The following is a 20,604-nucleotide window of genomic DNA, read 5'->3' as shown; positions in this document are numbered from 1 at the left end:
ATTATAGTATTTTAGTGGGGGACATGAAGGATATTGGGCAGCTTGTAAATAATAATAATAACGTTTTATTTACCCAGGGAAGCCACTTCAGTTAGGAAACTGCTCTACCCTTCTCCAATCTAAATGCTGAGCGCATAGCAAGAAGGCAGAAGGTCCCATATTTTTTAAAAGACTTAATGTATAATGTGCAGTCAATTCGCAGGCAAGTCATCTCTGACATGTTTAAGAGATTTAAACAGGGAATAGTATTATAGAAGTTCATCACGCCTTTTCCCCCATAAACCCCCTTCGGACATAAATCATGTAGCGAAATGTTACATGCTCAAAACAATTTAGCGATGATAAAATGGTAAATAATGTTCGACTGCAACACGTCGTACGTGTTCATGATCACGAAATGGTCATTTGGACGCAATGAAACATGTTTCTCATGGTATTTATTGCTCGATGAAATGTCTTTATTGTCTTCCTGTGAAAGTTTCATCAGAATATAGCCAATTAAATGAACATATTTCCAAAAGTTAAAGAAATCCGAAAGAAAGTATATGTATTTATTTTATGGGAGTAGAAAGTGAAGTTGCCTTGCTACATTGATAACCGATGAAGTATATAGGCTTATGATCAAATCTAAACATCACATTTATTTACTTGAGTAACCCAATTTCGTTTTTATGCTTAACGTTGTGGCATATAATACAAAAAATATTCTAATAATTCTTAAAACATTAATGAAAAATAGATGTTTATTATTTAAACTTCTACAGTTTTCCTTGAATCTATTTATCGCTTTGTCCACTTAAAACCATAATCTATATTGTCTCCCTAAAGAAATAATCAAGAAACATAATCAAACAAAACCACAAATATCATTAATTTGTTTATCTTCTAATTCTAGATGCACTTAGATTCTAATTACAGATAGGTTAAATTTGTTTTACACTAAAGTAACAAATGTGTCTCCTTTCAGACTGCTGCTTGAAAATATTTGGCCATAGCATCACACCTATGATTTTCTTTCTTTTTTTCAAATGATTTATATTTTGCTTTTCAATCTAAAGGGATGTCTTGTTCTTATGCAGCATAAATATCATAAATATGGTAATTTCTATTGGGTCACACATGCAGCATTAAATATGATATTTGAAAAGTAAAAGAAACTTTTCTTGAAAACAAATTAAACAAATGTCTTCATCGTATTGAGGGTTTGGGAAAAACTCACCGTTCTTTCATGCCGGCGGATTCGGCGATCTGTTTGCTGGTTTGTGGTTCTTTCTGGGTGGCGATGACGTTAAAGAGACCCGTTTCGCACCCCAGACTCAGGGCGAGGGTGAGAGTCGCTGCATTGATTGTCTTCATCATCCGATGGGCGAATTCTGGCGGTGTCTCCTCGCTCCCACCTTCAGCTTTCCGCATTCGAATCTCTGAATCCATGCTTGTTACCCGAGGTATGCGATTGTTATCAGGATTGAAATCGTTTTTCTGGAGCTTGAATTCTGGATACGCAAATGTCCCTACAATGTAGGTTCACCTTCAGTTACCTCGAGCCAAAGGAGAAATTACTCTACTTTCTCTGCTGAACTTTACTTTAAAACAAATCATGGAGAGACAGAAACCTATAAACACTGCCGAGTCGAGAAAAGAAATCAGGCAAACTGAGAAACCAGCCAAAGCCGCGGCTCATAAAAGTTTTGAAATACAAACACTTTGTACAGGAAATGTGGATACCCTCTTTGATACACTGATAAATGCTGTTTCACCTCCAACTCGCTTCACCTGCTCTTACTCGAATGATTGAGCTAGCTGGCAGACAAACTAAAATATATACATCCTACATCTCGGAAGAGATACATACTTTTATCTGGATTTTGTCTCTTCGCTTTCACTGCGCACGCTCAGAGTTTCTTCTCCAACCTCTCCTTGTGAAACTGTTCTCTCGTCTGTGCTTCTCTGACGATCGGGCGCTCACGTACGCACGACGCACATCAGCCCAATCTAAATGATACACCTTCAGTTACAGCCACTGAGGCGTGGGGCATCATGGGCATCAATGTACACTCAGAAACATTTAAACAAAATCTAAAAGTCACTTTCATAGGGATGAATTGAGAGAAGATGGAGTAGGGGTGGGGCTGAGGACGGAAGAGAAAAATAGCAAGCATATGATAAAAGACAGAGGATATATGAATATAGAGGGATTGGAATAAAGAAACACAGAAACTGAGGGACAGGGATGCATACACACTTAAAATGTTGGGCAACATACTGTCCGCTGTGTTGGGTAATGTATGTTGGTAAAACATATATATGTTCTGGGCAATTATTATCCAATTGAGCAAATTTATTACCCAATTATTAGTTTCTATTACCCACTTTGGACAGAGTTTAACCAATAGTTGTGTGGACAGTATGTTGCCCAGGTTTGGTTAAAAGTTGGGCATTTTCGCTCAACTATTTTAAGAGTGTAGATAGGGAGATAAAGGAATAGAGAGATAAACAGAGGTAGAAAGAGAGAGAGAGAGATATATAGAAAAGGAAGAGACATAGTGTGGTATGAGTGTGCGTGTGTGAAGGAGGGTGGGGAGAGAAAAAGGCAGAAATATGCAGGGAGAGTGAGATATGGAGAGAGACAGTGGAAATTGAGACATAGCTAGACAAAGAGAAATTTGGACATGTTGGAGGTAGAAATTTTAAACCATTGTAGGGCCTATGCTCTAATCCAGAAACCTGCCTTGATCACGGGTCAGCATTCTTTCTTTTGCCAGAAAATATGATGTTATTTAGTTGAATTACATATATAAGATTTTGTCTTATTTCTCCATGCTTGCCGTCTCTTTTTCCCTTTAAAATGGGAAAGGTAGAAAAAAAAAGAATAGTGAACTGTTATTGCGTTATTCAAAATGGCATTCTTCACGCCGTAGGCACATACTAACATTAATAAGGTGATGATATTAAGAGTTGAGCTAATTTTATAACCAGGTTCCATTTATGATACTTATCCGATATTACAAATAGTTCCTACTCAACACATACTTTGCTCTTGATAAAATATGATTTAAGTAAACTTTACATTAAATCAAATACCATTTAAAAAGGACCAGGTATGCGATTTTAGATGAGGAAAGAAAACATAATCTGACGAAAATCTATCACAGGAGACCAGATGATACAATTAAACAAAAAAACGTGAGGAAATATTGGCAAACCTGTAAGGTAAGAAGCAGACCTTAAAAAAACTTTTTTTTAAAGTAAAATTTACCTATGTTTATGTGCATATTGGTGATTCCTTGATCTATCATCTTACGGTCCCGATGAATGACAGACTGTGCATAGGCATATGTATACTATACACACACACTCCCTCACACGTATATATATATATATGTATATATATATATATATGTATTTATATTAATATCATCACACTATATATATATATATATATATATATATAGTGATGATATTAATATATATACGTGTGAGGGGGCGTGTGTGTGTGTATATATATAGTGTGCATATGCCTATGCACAGTCTGTCATTCAGACTCCGTCTGGAGTGTGTGTGTTAGGATGCGCGCGAAGGTGTGTGTGTGTGTTTATAACAACATGAATAAGTTAACCCCTCCAAAATCACATTTCTTTTTAACGAAATATATCATCATTGTTTCTAAACAATGTGCAAATTTTGTGTAATATAATTTCTGTGAAAATTACAATTTAATATAAAACAATATAAAAAAAAGGAAAAGAAACAATGCATGAACTTGCGGTGCAAGATCAGATGCCTCACCCATCTGGACAATCCTAAACGTGTAATCGTCATGACTTAGTTCCAGTCATTTCCCCCTTTATTTATTTGATGTTCTCACTCAAACATGTCATGGTTAGAAATATTTATACATTCTGCAGAGAAATGTATTATATTATGTTCTTCCATGAACTTAGATTTTACAATTTCAAAATTTAAGAAGATGAACTCTTTTTAAAATACTGACTTGAAAATGAAAATGAAATTCTTGATTGGAATTTGAATTTTCAAAGAGTAAGTTCATTCCATCAGATTTGAATGAATTTAGTTCATGAGTGAAGTGGGATAGTTCGTTGTGTGGGTATAAAGTCGCTGAGAATTATGTGAGAGCTAATTTTCGTCCTGACCGTGTCTATATTATGTTTGAATAAGTGTAATCTTATATTTCTGTGTTTTGTGATTGTTGTATATGACATTGATAATTGCTAAACAAAAAAATAGCGAGCGACAGAAGCGAGCAAGCAAACTCTTTGACTTATTCAAAATGAAAGTCAAATCCGTGACAGACTTTGACAGAATATGCAACAAATGATATCACATTTTAAATCTTCAATTCTTTCCTTTTCTCCTTCTTTTTGTGTGTTTGGTCGTGGAGCTTTGTTCTCTCCATGTGCGTGTATTTCCATGAATACATATATATATTTTTTTGCAGGAGTTTCTGCATTTATTGTAAAGTCAAAATAAATTTACAATACATAAACATAATCGTAGTATGACATTAAAGTACATTGCAATGTGACAATTTAAAAGAGTCATAACAAAATTTAGACATGAATAATCTAAGGATAAGACAAAGTAGTGAAAAACAAATGCAGTGGCAAACTATATAAGCAATATAAACGCTTGGGTAATGGCAGCCAATCTTCATATGTGACTTTATACACACATATGTGACTTTATACACACATATGTGACTGTATATACATATATTAAATTTTCATATGTGACTGTATACACACACCCTCCATTTAACTGTTTATCAAAGAGTTTTGTGAGTGAGCCAAGCTAGCATGGAAGACCCCCCTTTTTAAAATAAATTAAACTTATAGGTGAGTGCATTAAAATAATGATAATGATGACGATAACAGTACTGATAATTCTAACTTACAAGTAGAAATAATATCTTTTCTGTTTTCTCCCTTGGGACTAGTACTCTGCATCTAATGGAAAATACGTGATAATTACACTTTACCATTTTCATATATGTTATGATTACTTTTTGCATCAAAGCCAAATTGGAAATGATGTTTTCAAAATATTCTTTCACGATACAGTAATGCCACTGATGAAATATATTATCATCATTGGTCGAAAATTTCAGTTTATCTCTGATCATAATTTTGTTAGAGAGCTTTGTCGTAGCAACCAAAGAAAGATTTTATGGTGGAATACAATTTTAAGAGAATAGATTATGGCAGGTTATTCTATCTAAAGGAACCCGCGGTTTTAATGTTTCTCTCTTCAGTTTTCTTTTCTGGGAGACATCTGACATGTCACGAATTCAAGCCATCATTCATGAGCTCCCTCAGGGGAATTAAACTGAATACCCTCTCCTATCCCCTGCTGTCCTGCGCAGGTCGTTTCCCTTTCACTATGATGGAAAATCAAACTATTTCCCTCCCCCACCTTCCCCGTCACCGAGCAGCCCACTCCTGATGAGCTTACTTGCAATGTACTTTTCAGCTGTACTTTTTGATCATGCTATACACCCATATCACATGCAAGTCCATGCCGATGGAGTTACAATTTCTGCTCAGCCGATGCGTGAGCACAGAGGTTAGATGACGGACTGTCTACCCCGGCAGTATCACATTACGCCACTTCTTATCCTTGCTCTTGGAAAAACCTTTAAGTTAAAAAAAATCATCGATTTTTAGACAAGAATCTATTAATATGATTACTCATCATTAGACCCTTTATATTTTTGGAGTTGTCACTTTCGTATCAAATTTCTAGTTTAAATTGTTATTAAAGTAAACTAAAGTAAAGTGCTAAATGAAATTATCAACTTTAAATTACAGAAATGGGAATAGCTAAATAATCAATTCAAACATAATCCAAAACAAATTACGACCAATGTTTACATTGAAGGAAAATAAACACAGCATAAAGCACTCACGAAGGAATGAGCTTGAATTATCAATGAAAAGCAAGCCAGATAGGCCTTTTCCAGTGACACTATGAGCCAAAAAATTTGAGGATTAAAATGGTGTATTCTCTCTCGAAAAAAATACGTACTTTGACTTTTCGCGTTTGGCTTTACCCTATACTATGATTATTGATACATGACTAAAAGATGTATGTTTTTTTTTCAATTCATCTTTCTTTTGGATCTTCTACAAAAGCTAAATTAATTTTCTTGAACTTAGGTCTAGCAATTCTAATCATGACTTTGTAGTCTTTTAAACGATAATTCAGCAAAATGAACTCATCAGTCTTGGGATATTCGTTTTGGCTCTTCCTCGTAAAGTCAATAATATTTGAGACTAGATGACCAATATATGTGGTATTACTTGATGCTACATCCATGACAGGTCATTCCTAAATATTGGCCCCCTTAATCCTTAGTCTCCATACGCCTATTAACCCAAGTGTCCCTCGGGGCAAATCAACGTAAATCCGAACTTTCTGACCTACTTAACTTTTCCATTTCTTGCCGAAAAGAAACCTAAAAAAAGGGAAGGGGGAAAAAGGGAAAATCATCTTGGAATATTTTCTTATTCTCTGCGGCTGGTCCGAATTCTGATCACTTCATTACTGTCTAATTTCAATCGGTGTATTAATTGGGGAAAATATCGATGACCCTGAAAATAACTTTGGCGGAAGTTTTGATTTACTTCCGTGGCGCGACTGGTGTAAGCCTGCAATGAGTGATCTAGGGCAATGACTTTGACCGTTAATAACCTCCAGAAAAAAAAGAAGGAAAAAATGAGAATGAAAGAAATCTACGATGAATTAGATTGCATTAATATCAAAATATTCTTTTTTCAAAATATGTTTTCAACTATCCTTCAAAACAAGTTAATGTTTAGCTAGCTTTGTACCTACATGTATTTGCAACTGTTTTAATCGCTTCTATTATATGTCCACATCATTGAGACACATTAATCTGCTCTCTCTGTAGCTCTCACATGCCAATCAAATTAATCAAGTTATTTTCAGATTATGAACCCTCTCTCTCCCTTTGTCTCCCTTCTCTTTGTCCCAATCTCTGCACATCTCTTGCTCTCTCTTTTTCCCCCTTTCTTACATACACACCCTAAACACACCATTAACCCTAACTAGGCCGGGCTTTTTTGGCTGTTCTGTGGCCGGGGGGAGGGGGACTGATTCAACCCCCCTGAGATCTCGGCCGCCGATCGCGCGAGCGCCGCAAAAATTTGCACGCCGGTAGTGTGCGATGTAATCTACAAGGCTGTATGGTAAAATTTTCCAAAATAATGAGATTTTATTTTATATGAATTAATTATGCTAATTTATGCATAAATCATACTTTTTGCTCTAATTCACTAAATAAAGCTCCTAGAATGCTAATTTTTTGTAAACATATTCTTTGTAGCATTCTTAACAATCGCAATTGAAAAAAACTCCGGTTTGGAAAATAATTTTCTTATATATTTTATTGTTTAATGAATTTCTTATGTATTTCCTTGTTTTTCAACTTTTTTTTTTTAAACCAGATTTATCGCACAACCTTTTTGAAGCATAATTATGCTAAAATCAATTGATTTCAGCTGTTTAAAGTAAAAATAATCATATCTTTATGAATAAGATGAGAAAACTCAATTTGCATTGACTTTGTACACAAAATCACGTTTTGGAACAATTTTTGGTCTGACATGCACTTACGAAATGTTGCGTATTTTCGGAACCGCGTATCCGGGCGTCTCAAAAGATGCTCGAGACACAAAAGTATAAACTCTGCGAGTGGGGCGGTCAAAAAATTTCGCGCACCGGAATGATCGCGGAAAATGTTGAGGGGGGGTTGATTCAACCCCCCGGCCTGTTTAGGGTTAAAGAAAGAAATAAGTTAAATTTTGTTGGTGTGTGTGTGTGTGGGGGGGGGGGGGGTACAATCTTGCAAACTATAAAGCTTTTTGCACTTTCAAGGGTGCAGTTAGCTACAGTTTGCATACCTTTGTGTTTCAAATTTGCACTTTATCAACCCCTAAAAATCCATCGACCCTAAAAGGTACAACAATTTGCCGTTTAGGTCATAAACGGGTACACAAACCTGAATTATCGCACTTGTTTTAACTTAAGGTGCAAACGTGAACCCCTTTTCTTAGTTTGTAACTTCCCTCTCTCCATCTTTGAGTCTTTTTTAGTATTTTGTTTTCTTTTATATGTGTATATACATAAAAAAATATTGTATTTATATAGATATCATGATAAACCCAATTCAAGTTATGTTTACAATAATTCATTCCAAGGATCCATATACAGGCATTGCTTTTTAAAGAAATAAACTTTAAATTGTTGATTGTATTAGCCCTGTGATTTTTATTCCAATTATGTTAACTTACTACATGTACTATGCAAAGGAACTCTAATGGGATGATACTTTAATATCATTATTTTCAACATTTGTTATTATTTTTGGTCCGTCGGAAGTAAAATCATATCTTGATTCTTAAAGCAAAAAAACTTTCTTTAAAAAGGATACTTTTCGAAATACCTTCGATTAAAAAAAATCAACTTCAGTGGAAAAGCATTTGGATTTATAGTTTCGCGGAGCACATACAGTAAATTTATGAAAACGGATGCTTTCAAACATGTTTTGAAACTGGGAATAACAGGGCTTGACATTCCTAGATAAATAACTTCAGTGTAATGATGCTAGTATTTGATATACCTAATTAGAAAACATAAACTGAAATCGACAAATACAAGGGAACTTTGATGAATGATACGGCAAAGTTTCGGTTGCTGAAGCAAATGGAGCTACCTAGATTGTTTGGACAGACATGAAGAAACAAACATCTAAAAGTTTGCATTTTATTATAAAGATTGATCCACTGGTCATTTATAAAGCATCTAACTATATAAATTAAACCAAGGGCTTAGACGAACGACAATCTGACAATGACGCATTTAGTTCATCATTATCCTTAACTTCATATTTATTTATTCAAGGAAAGGATGAAATCTACTGCCAGGTTTAAAATTATGTGAAATGCCATCTGCACGGCTCTTGAATTTTATACATCATGTCACATGCCTGATTAGTATAGTTGACATATTTCCTGACTGGGTTGGTTTCGACGTACCTAAGACTTTCCCCTTAACAACTCCTTAATATATAGACTGATACTAACCATTATAAAAAAAAAGACTAGCACACCTATATTGTGCCTTTATTCCGAGAAAAAACTGTATATTATAGTGATCATAAAGACATCGAAATGCATCGAAAATAGTAACCAAACCTATTTTGTTTTCATGGACGGTAGATAACATTTTAATTGGAAGCGTTACACAAGAAGATAGTGAGAAAGTTACCAAAATATGAAGGAAACAAAAAAAAACTACCCATGATTTAATTGTAATAATGCACTGTTGGAAAAATTCAATATGGAAGGGGGGGGGGGTTAAATAAAAAAAAACAGTTTATAATACCTAAACAGGAATATAAAAAAGGTGGCGACACGGTTGCTTTACGTTCCAGAGAAATTACCCTTTCTGCATACATGTATTATGATGATTATGGTGATCATTGACTTTGGCGCATGTACAGAATTGAAGAGTTTAGTTGCAAAAGGGGTAAGGTCCACTTTGGACCATTCCGAGAAAACCATGTTTCTTATTCTCACTTTTTGCAATATTCTTATGAGAAACTAAATTGTCATGATGTACTACCCTATCATGTGAACATAATGCTGGCCTGGGTATAAAAGAAATCTACCTATCTTCAATTTTTTTCTATATAGTTATTATTATCATTTTGGACCTAACCCCCTTTTCAAGCAAACTGAAATAAATCCAATCTCTTTTGATTAAAAAGTGATTTTTCTTTGCCACTTTTATTCACGTTTTCATTTGAAATTTTCAAATTGTCTTTGGTATCATCAGGGCGACTAAAGATTTAGAGGTTTAGAGACAAAAAACAATAAAATTAACCCCATTTGACAAATGATTTCTTCAGAAGAGTTTGGTTGCAATAGGGGTCAGGTCCACTCTAACAAAATCATTTTTTTTATTCTCCCATATTGAAATATTCTTATGCGAAACCGATTTTTTCATGATATCCTACCATGAGAACATACAATTGGGTATAAAAGAAACCTACCTGTCTTCATATCTTTTAAGATATTCTTTTCCAAAAAAAATCTGTGTGGACCTAACCCCTTTTGCAACTAAACTAAAATGGACCTAACCCCTTTTGAAAAAAAGTGATTTTTCTTTGCCATTTTAGTTCACTTTTTAGTGGGAATTTCAACTTTCCTCTGGTATCATCTTATAGAGCTACTAAAAATCTATACATTAAGACATAAAAATCAAATTTGATGAAAAATTGACCTAACCCCTTTTGCAAGTGAGCACTTCAATTAGAAAAAAGAGGGGGGGGGGGGGTTAAAACTTAGAAGGATAAAACTAAATAATGAGTGAGGTGAAACAAGTAAATAGGTAGTACATTACCGAGAGATCTCTAAACTCATTTATTACATACTAAATCAAATCTACTTTTCAAAATAGACTTTTTTTAAAGGAATACGCTGACGTAAAAAAGACAACATTTCAAGCAAGCTGAGTTAAAGTTTGAGAACGAGAGAGCAATGGTATGAATTTACACACTCGTTTTGATCAAGATCATCGCAATTAGCATTCCTTATTTGTTTTAATTTGGGACCGTTGGTTGTCCAGGGTATCCAAAAGGGGTACACTTACAGTTATGTTCTGCATCTACCTAAAGACATCGTGAAACAAAATAAATACAATTAGCATACTATACTTTGGTAAATGGTTATGTCGTCTTAACCCATGCCTGGTATGGTTCAAGTCCCCCCCTCCAAAAAAAATTATAAAAGCAACTTAATTTAAACAACGCCTTTATTTTCATATGTCGGCGTCCCGTCGCCCTGAAGGCATCGACACCTCTGCTCCAATCGCCTGAACTAAAACAATGCGGTGCAACGTGAGCCGGAAAACTACAATATCGGATGACTAACAGGCAGGGTTGGTTTACAGGATCAAATCCAAGTAACGTGTGAAGATTTCTGTTGGTTTCTTGACGTTTTCCCGTCTAAATTGATTAAAGCGGTAAGAACTAGAGGAGCAAAGGAGCTAAAAACAGAAATTTAAATGTCTTTATATGACTGCTCCCCTCCGACTGGGTCGAGGGTGGTGCTAGGGCGCCGTTGGTGGTAGGTAAAGAACGTCTTCAAAGAGCAGCAGCTGTGTAAGACATCACAATTCACGGCGAGTCTCTTGAAAGAACCGGCAAACTGCAATGGTTTTCAAATGATTTTTCCGCCTGAGAAATGTACGTGGGCCCTCCTGTTACTTGCAAGGAAAGGAGTCCGTTTCTTTGACCAAATTTCCCCCCGATCTCTCTTGAGGTGTAAGCTAACTTCTAATCTCGATATGATAACTGATGTAAACAAATTATGGTCAAGTAGTCTACAAGGTAGGGCAATGGACCTCTCGTGCACTGAGATCATAATGTTAGCATCTGCTAAGAGTTTTGCTAGGAGGTACAATGACCTTGGAAGTGTTGACCTAAAGCATTCAAAGCACTATATTCACTTGGAGAAAGTGAATGTTATGAAGTGCCAGACGATGGAATTAAAGAGTAGTTTATCAAAGTCAAATTCTCGACATGTCTTCTAAAACGCGTTACATTCAAAGGTAAATTCTACATTTTTGGAAACTGTATTATTGGAAGAAAAAATACCGGCATACTATTTAGATGAAAGGCCATCTACAGATTCATTCGAAAAAATTTGGTAAATGCCAAATATCGATGGGAGATATCAATGCAAGGAAATTTATACATGATAATGATACTCATTAAGAAAATTTACCATGCAAATCTACTCATATACAAACGGAAGAAATATTACAATCAAGGCATAGGCCTAAAGCTTAGGCCCTATCCGTAATATCCACTTATGTTTTCCACACTTAAACATAATGATCCACAATGGAAACAATTACTTGAATTAGGATAAAGATGAAAATTATAAGATGAACATATACACTGTAAAAAATGAAGTGCTAATTTGGCACTTACAGTGCTTATATAGTGACTGCACTACGAGTGCTGATTTTCTAGTTTCAATTTGAACTAGAAAATCAGCACTCGTAGTGCAGTCACTATACAAGCACTGTGAGTGCTAAATTAGCACATCATTTTTTACAGTGTATATATATATATATATCCATTTGTATGGCAGCAATGGTAAGTAGCCTGATCCAGACAGGCACAAACATCGCTACTGTCTGTGATTATTCTTTAAAAAACATGAAAATATAAATATTAGACATTCCGGAGGGGAAGAAAGAATTTAAAAGAAAACATTGAAAAGGAGAGTGAATGAGAGTATGGGAGGGGGTATTTTACATAAAACTAATTTGATTGAAAGTCGAAAAGAGGGAGAGAAAAATAGGGCGACGGGGGAAGTATCGGTCTGTATTGGCTAATCAGTCATTCCCAAACGTGATGCCTGAACCAAACAAGTAAACGGAAGGTTGACCCTATTTGCATTGTCACTCTTTTTTAGAAACCCTGATTGTTGGGGAGGAGTCAAACGTTACCATGGTTACCTGGGATTAATGGCAATAAGGGGGTATTGCTGATAAAAAACACACAGTTAGAAGAAACGGTGCAATTTTGCACAAACAGAGGAGAAAGTTACAAAGATGCCTTCGTTGTAATTGTCTTTATTCAGAAAAGCAAATCTGCTACTCATGATCATGAACCTGAAACGGTTTTTTAAATTTCTACAAAAAATGTCTCATGTCATGAAAGGTCATGACCTTGAATCAATGAAGGTGCTTTGTAGTGCGTTCGAGACGAGTAGATTTGAACAATGTACCAAATAGTTTGTGGAGAAAATAATTGACCAGACAATGTTAAAATATGAGCAGAACAGTTTATGGAATATCATGGCTGTTTGAATTAATATAATAAGTCATTTCATTATCATGATTTGATAAATAGAGATCTTAAGTGATAAATAAAAAAACAGCATTGATATGGTATTGATTCCATCACAGGATTCAAATCCCATGCTCCAGGCGTCAATTTCCTTCAGCAGAGAAGTTAAGCATATTGCTTTGCACTCGTCCCAGGTGAGGTAAGTGGAGATCTGGGGAGCGTTTCATCAATATTTTTGTCCGACAAGTTGTCAGATCTGACATCTTTCCTTGATTTTTATTGGCTGATAAGCAATGTTACTATGGTAACTGTCGGATAAAATGGGACTTGTCGGATAAAACGTCTGACAAGTCATTTCATGAAACGCTCCCCAGGCATAAATATATTCTCTGGAATGCTAGCTGCCAAGCACTCAGAGACTTCCCAAAAAGCAAGTGTTAAGCGCTATGAAAAAAGTATATTTTTAATAATTACCGATAATTTGCCAGATGAAATAATGACAGTTTTGATAGTTTCAATCATACTTTCCCTAGCATTTCCGACACGAGGGAATATTTACATGTTTATATGAGGTATCATACCTTAAATCTTTCTGTTGTCTTTCAAACAACTTCTACACCGTCTCGCAATTGATTATCATTCCTTATCATTCCATAAACATGTCGGCAGGAGAGGGCATCGTCTCTCCGCCGAACCACCCGGTCAGGCTCGCACACGTAAGGACATTCACAGCTGCGAGTGGAAATTAGGTGATTAAACCCTTACCCTGGCAAGCAGTCGTTCACTGGCTCACCAACGATCCCAAATTATCTGAGCAGAGGGTTCCCTAAAAGATCACCAAAATGACAATGGTTCGTATTGTGCCCCCCTCTTGAAGACCAGGTCCATGTGAAGACCAAGTAGTCGACTTTGGTGGTGGTTTTATTTAATATGACTAATAAGAAACTGCATATACTTATGAGAACCTACGGAACGCCGAAGAATCTAAGGGTTTCTGACACTTGAAAATAATTATGACTGTCTCCTTAACCTAAGATATTATAGCGCATCTCTCTGATCTAGTAGTACTTGGTATACAACGAGACAGCGTTGCTCTTCCATATGCGCCATCGCGCCTTCTTTTAAAACATCTCAAATGTGTTGCAGATGCTTATATGTTTCAATGGATAGACACTAATGGTACTAAGAAAGTAGTGGGATAGAGTTTAAGTTCTACCTGAATATTTTTATCTCTTAGTCCAAGGGATTTTATATATAGGGATTCGTTTTTTTATAGGTTCTTTTACATGAGGTGCTACATATTAGTTCCAAGACAAACTCTCTGAAGGAACCCTTGTATCCGTCGTGATTTCTGTATGTTATTATTCGATTTGCTTGGTGAAAAAACAGGTTATGAACAATGGGGCATAAATAGCATTATGCACACTTAAAATGTTGGGCAACATACTGTCCACTGTGTTGACAGTGCTTTCACTTTTCAAAACGGAACTTCCTGGAATTTACTCTGAAAGTTCTTGGAATTTCACAAAATATCCTGGAATTTTCCGAATATTCTCCAGTCTTCCATCAGTTACAGACTTCTCTCCTATATACAAAAAAAAATTGAATATAGGGCCCAGTGCCGTAATTGAGCCAACAATTTTGAGGGGGCGAAACATGACGTAACGGGCAAAGTTTATAAAGAGTTGCGAGCGAGCAAAATTTTTGACATTTTAATTAAAAAGATCAAATTTTGTGATAGATTTTGACATAATATTCAGACGATAATATCATTCCCTAAAATGATAACTTCCTGGAAAACTTTCTGGAATTTCTCACTTCCTGGAATGATCCTGGAAAATAGCAAAACTTCCTGGAATTTCCTGGATTCTAGGAAGAGTGGAAGCACTAGTGTTGGATAATATATGTTGGTAAAAAAATTATTATGGGCGATTATTATCCAATTGAGCAAATTTATACGCAATTATTAGTATTTATTACCCGATTTGGGCAGATTTTAACCAATAGTCGTTTTGACAGTATGTTTCCCAGGGTTAGTTGAAATAATAGTTGGGCATTTTTGCCCAACTATTTTAAAAGTGCACATGTGGATATTTGACAAAGAATATGCTTTTGGATTTTTGCCAGTTTGAACGCTCCGACATGTTGACAAAACTTTGAATAACAAAGACAAAATATAAAAATGTTCTCTTCATCGGCGTACATAATATATCAAGTCATTGTCACATTTAACTCATAAATTGAACCCCTTAATTTAAGAACAGGTTAGCATATTGTTTATCATATGCACATTGCTGAATAATATTTTATATCGAAATATTGCATAAGATATAAAGTAAACATCGTGAAGAAATTTACTCTTTAAGAGCACGTGTCTGAAATCTACGTTCTGATCGGATGTCTATGCACTGTTATCTATGTAATGTGCAGAGTATGCTATGTTCTTAATTAAATATGTATGGCATATTTTATTTGACATTGAGAAATGATATAAACTTAATTGAATTCATATTGTGCTGTTTCTGAATATCTTTTTGGCTGGTACCATCATACATCATGAAACATAAGAAGATGCACTGTAAGAAAAAAAAAATTACAGAAGAAAAATTAAAACACAGATTTTACAAAAAGAAATAACGAAATCATTCTGTGAATTGATACAACAGGAAAGATTTTCAACAATTTTTCAGAACAGGTCTGTAAAAAAAGGGAAAACAGTTTTATTACAATAAATTTGCAAGGTTACATACACCAAATACCAATTTTCTGTAATTTTACACAAATGCATGTAAGATTACACAGCGCAGTAAGATTACAGGTGTTCTCGAGACTCTGCTGCAGGATTCTTGTTTTATTAAGTAGAAATTTTCTAGCAATGTGGGCTATTTTATTTGATATTTTCACCCTTTTCAAAAGTTCAGCCTATTTGTGCCGATGAACCTACTAAGGTTGTGAGACACCTAACATGACCTTCCTTCATGTCCTGAAAGACGACACGTATCTCTCACTCGACGTTTGATAAATCTAATCAAGCACATTTTGTCACTCCGTGATAAGATTACAAATAGACGTAAAATCCCGAAATATCTCCACTCAGCCTCCGATATTAAAGATTTTTTTTTTCATAGGCGGCACATCAATTATTGTGAAATCGATTCATTGACATCCGTATATTATAAACCTTTAAAAAAAAATTTTCAATAATTCTATCAACCTGAAGTTAAGGATCTTATACCAATTTTCTGATTATACGCTTTTGCAAATCGGTTAACAATTTTGGGCATTTATCTCAAAGTTAAAACGGTATTAAGCACCATTTGGCAGCTGTAAGGAAAAAAAATATGCTTCACCTTATGAGATGGCTTTCTATTAACACCAATAACATGAGACAGGCATGCGTAATACGTTCATACGCGGTGACGGGAAGGACTCTAATAATTCCGATAAAATTTAAAACGCTTCACTTCAAGACCATTGCTTCAACATATAGAAAACATAGTATGCCTGGCATACCCTTCATTCATTATCCTTTTTAAAACAAAAAAAAACAGCCTTTGGGGGGATTCTGGGGGCTCAACAAAACGTGTATAGTTGGTCATTTGAAATCAAGCAAGATAACATAACTTAGTAAACATGGGAATGGTGGCTTTGTATTAAAAAGCTAGGATTTAGTGTGCACGATATCGAATGTGTCCCACTCCAGGCCCTGTGTGATTTCAGTTATTATGCAAGGGAGTGTAGAAACCGAGCGAAAATAATCACACAAACTGTCTAAAAGTGTATTACAGAACCATTCCATCGATAACATATCCCCAGAAGGTGTGTCATGATAGGAGGGACTAGACAGGCAATGAGTAGTGTCGGTGTTGTTACTCTTTCCATGTGCATAATTTACAAAAAACGAGAGGGAGCGTAGCTAACGAGCGAGAAAATAGCAATTTTAAAGAATGAAACTTCTTTTTCAAATAGACCTTTAAACGTGTAGCCTATTATAAGGTATAACGAGGCATAGGAAAGGATTTAACACTAATTCCATCCTCCCATCAAACGCGATGATTTGGAAATTGTTTTGAGAATCATTATCTCGGTATTCACCATTCTTGTGAAAGGTGACAGAAAGGTTGAAGTGTTGAATATTGCTCTCTTGTTTTTTTAACAATCTTTGAAAAATATTCATCCGGTAATATAATTATGCATGATAAAGCGTTTGATTTAACAATATTTTTATGATCTTCATGTGTGGTACCTGAATATCAAATGTCGAATGTTTACGATAAAGCTGTTTAAGTCCATGTCGTAAAATGCACAACAACATTTTGTTCGACTCTCCCTGACCCCCTCCTATTGAGAAAGTCAATTCTTAATTCGCTCCCTTACTAGGAGATGAACTACGCTTAAGGGGTCCAAGAACCCCAGGTCATTGACCCCGAACATTCAAGTTCAAGTTGGGATCTGGATCCATTCTCTCCCCTCAATAATTTTCTCTTCCCCTTTCTCTCTTACTTTGTCTCACACACACCTATCATTATCACCTCATATCTACTCTTTCACACACAATATGACGTCCTTATGTTTTATGCCCTTGCTTTGTTTACAATTTCACTTCATGATTTTGTTTGTATTCAGGTTGATGACACAAAATAAAAGGATAGTCCACGAATACCAAATCCCGGTGAAGTCTGTGTTTCAGACAATCTACACGTAGCCTACGCACATCTCTCAATCCGTAACAATTTATTTCACGCAATGCACACAAATACACCCCACACGCGCACCCACACACCCACACACATAGACGACATGCATCATTTCCCCTCACGCTTACACGAATTTGTCACATCCATAATCCATTCACACACACACCAACACACATTCTACGCACACACACTTCCTGCCACACACAAATGCGTGCGTGGAGGTCATGATAACATGCATGGGTGTACTAATACAAGCGGGAAATTCTATTCTACCATTTACTACTGTGACTGATTAACCTAGAAGTAAAATGTTTCTTAGGTAATTGGTTATATACCAGCTTGGCGTTTACCAGCAAAACGCTGTCCTGCCGAGTTCCTACGGGAGTTACCATAAACAGAAACAGAAACAAATCGGAAGAAAACACTTTAGATGAAATATGTTTGGCCTACTATTGTTTTCAAAAATAAAATTAGTATTTAGCTTTGGTGTTACGTTAATCAAGGTTTCATCTTTCATATCAAGCTCATATTAAATACACTATATAAAGTTGTTAGAGTACGAAGTCATACATTTCTACGGAAACAAAATTGAAAGTAACCAATGAGTATACAAAGAACTCTCTTAAATTTGAAAAAGGCTTGTACAAATTCGCATATTGGATGAAAATAAGTTCTAATTACAATATAAAAATACTTACCCAATTATTTGTTAAAGAGGGAACATGCATTTGTGTTGGGTAAATATTTCAAAATGTCGTGCAAAGCTTACACACTGTTACACTTGTACCCATAAAGCATGTTTACAACATGCATGTTCTCTTTTTACCCAATATTGGGTACTGGTTTACCCAAGTCTTTTAACAGGGTATCGGGTCGTATACAATCTACATGATCAAACTTGCTTAATCTTACGTCCACCAGTGCCTTATCATTTTTATCCATATTTCCAACCTCTAATCTAAAAATATCATTTCAACGGGATAATCATAAAATAAACATTCCATTCATTTTATAGATCTGTTTATAGTCGGTTACTACTGTATGAACGTTGTGACAATTCCACCGACAAATTAGATATAGTACTTTAATTTTCAATTAGTTTAGGAATATTTATGTCAAATTAAGCTAATGTATCAATGTTGTCTCAATGGACAATGATTCTATTTGCATTTGTTTCCTTTTAATATCTTAAAAATAAACGATTATTTACGTAATCCTAGTAATTTACGCAATTGTGGTCTTCGTTATTCAAGCTTTCTCCGTGCAAGATACGTTTTGTAACAATAGGCAAAGTGTCTATAATTGAATAACAGTGGCATTTAAGGGTTGTTTTATTGAACTTGAAATAAAGTGCAAGGTCTACTGTGCTTTAGTAGGCTAAACCTCGAGGGCGTAAACCGTAACAGATTTGGCTACAAAGTAGTTCACCCGATCTCTGTGTAGCATATTGACTGTTAACTAATTCATTCATCGGGTTGTCCCACCGTCATCCCACGGACGCCAGAAAGCATGGGAGAGATCTGGCCACGGGTGCCGTTAACATGCAAGCTCACGCCGCTCATTTGCGACGAATTCAAGACCAGCAGATGGGGTAATCATAGAAAATAACACAAATAATGCATTTTGGGCTCTTATGTGAAAACAAATTCCTCACCAAGGGGGCAAGGCGGGAATAAAAATACCAACAATCGGCACGAAGGAACTATGTCGGCTGCCATTTAAATTAATGCCAGTGTATTCTACCTCTTGCCAAGTTCGCCTAAAGTACATAGAAAGTTTCAAATGAACGATGACAAATCGTAAAAGGTCAAGAGCAGATCAGCTTTCTGATCAACAATCCAAGCTATTGAAAATCTCGAGTACAATGTTGGGACGGCAACTGGTAAAAACCAACACGCAAATCAGCAAGAAAAGCGATTTGGGGAGGAACCGCCACCTCTGTAATGGGAGTAAAGCTTGCCAAGGGGCATTCTCAGAGATTAGCACTTGCGCAAATGTCGATCTCTTCGATTTCTAAAGACGAAATAAAAACATTCGTGCGATACGAAAGAAAGATTTTAAATTTCTGGGAAAGTTGATTAACCCTCAAATTACTGCTTTACGCTTGAAGAACAAGAAACAAAAATAAGTAGGGGATATTTTTTAATGAGAATTTATAGACTGATATTGCACAAAGTCATTTTACGTGAGTGATGATTGTAAAAAAAACTGTTGAGGTTCAGTGACCGAATAAAGTAAAATATTCACGACTTTCCATCTATATTATCTTGTAATAAATGGGAATTTCCCGTATTTTCACATAGATCTGTAAATCACGCATATACCACTGCATCTGGGAGTTGAAGTATGGTAAGGGTTAACCAGTTAACGAGGCGTGACAAACCGGAGTGTTTCTTGAAACAAGTTTTCCACAAAGTACATTATTCTGTTTAAGAAAATAAGGTGTAAAATATATTCATTTGAAGTAGAATCGCAGTGGCATGCGAAAGAGAAATATTTTTCTTAGGGGTTGGTTTACAGAGGGCTATAAATCAATCTGGGGTGGATATGGGAGGTTGATTGGTTCCTTTGCTTTGGTGTGTTTTCTTCTGAGTTTTCCATTGGGAGATTATCCGCTGTGAGGAGAGCGTGGCACGAACCAATGGGAGTCATCAAACCAATCCAACCTGAAATGCTTTATTGTCTTCACCCAAGCAAGACTCGGCCAACAAGTCTTAAGGACGAACTTTACGGGGACGAACTTTAAGGTGACGAAAAACGACAATGACCACCGATGATTTTATTTCAAAATGTTGTTACATCTTGGTCAGAAGTACAAACCAAAAACGAAATCAATACAATCGCAATCTTTCTAACCATGAATAAGAATGAGATCACAGTCATAATCATTCTCTTAAACTCTCAAGTGAATATGTGACATTAATATTAGAGATTTCTGGGTTTTTTTCAAAATCACTAGGAATTTAGATCTATGTAAGATTGAATATACTGCACATATGTTAC

General features: G+C 35.6%; 1 protein-coding gene across 1 annotated transcript in view; it reads right to left on the bottom strand.

The window, feature by feature from the left end:
* Positions 1-1,431, bottom strand: part of LOC129261654 (S-adenosylmethionine-dependent methyltransferase Rv2258c-like) — a 30,146-nt gene extending 28,715 nt beyond the window's left edge. Inside the window, exon 1 of the mRNA XM_054899706.2 lies at positions 1,220-1,431. Coding sequence (XP_054755681.1) covers positions 1,220-1,431 — 212 coding nt within the window. The remainder of the gene's footprint in view (positions 1-1,219) is intronic.
* Between the last annotated feature and the right edge of the window lie 19,173 nt (positions 1,432-20,604).

This window comes from Lytechinus pictus, chromosome 5, assembly GCF_037042905.1.
Source record: "Lytechinus pictus isolate F3 Inbred chromosome 5, Lp3.0, whole genome shotgun sequence".
Lineage (NCBI taxonomy): Eukaryota > Metazoa > Echinodermata > Echinoidea > Temnopleuroida > Toxopneustidae > Lytechinus > Lytechinus pictus.
The sequence above is the reverse complement of the archived record's forward strand: the minus strand, read 5'-3'. Positions and strand labels throughout refer to the sequence as shown.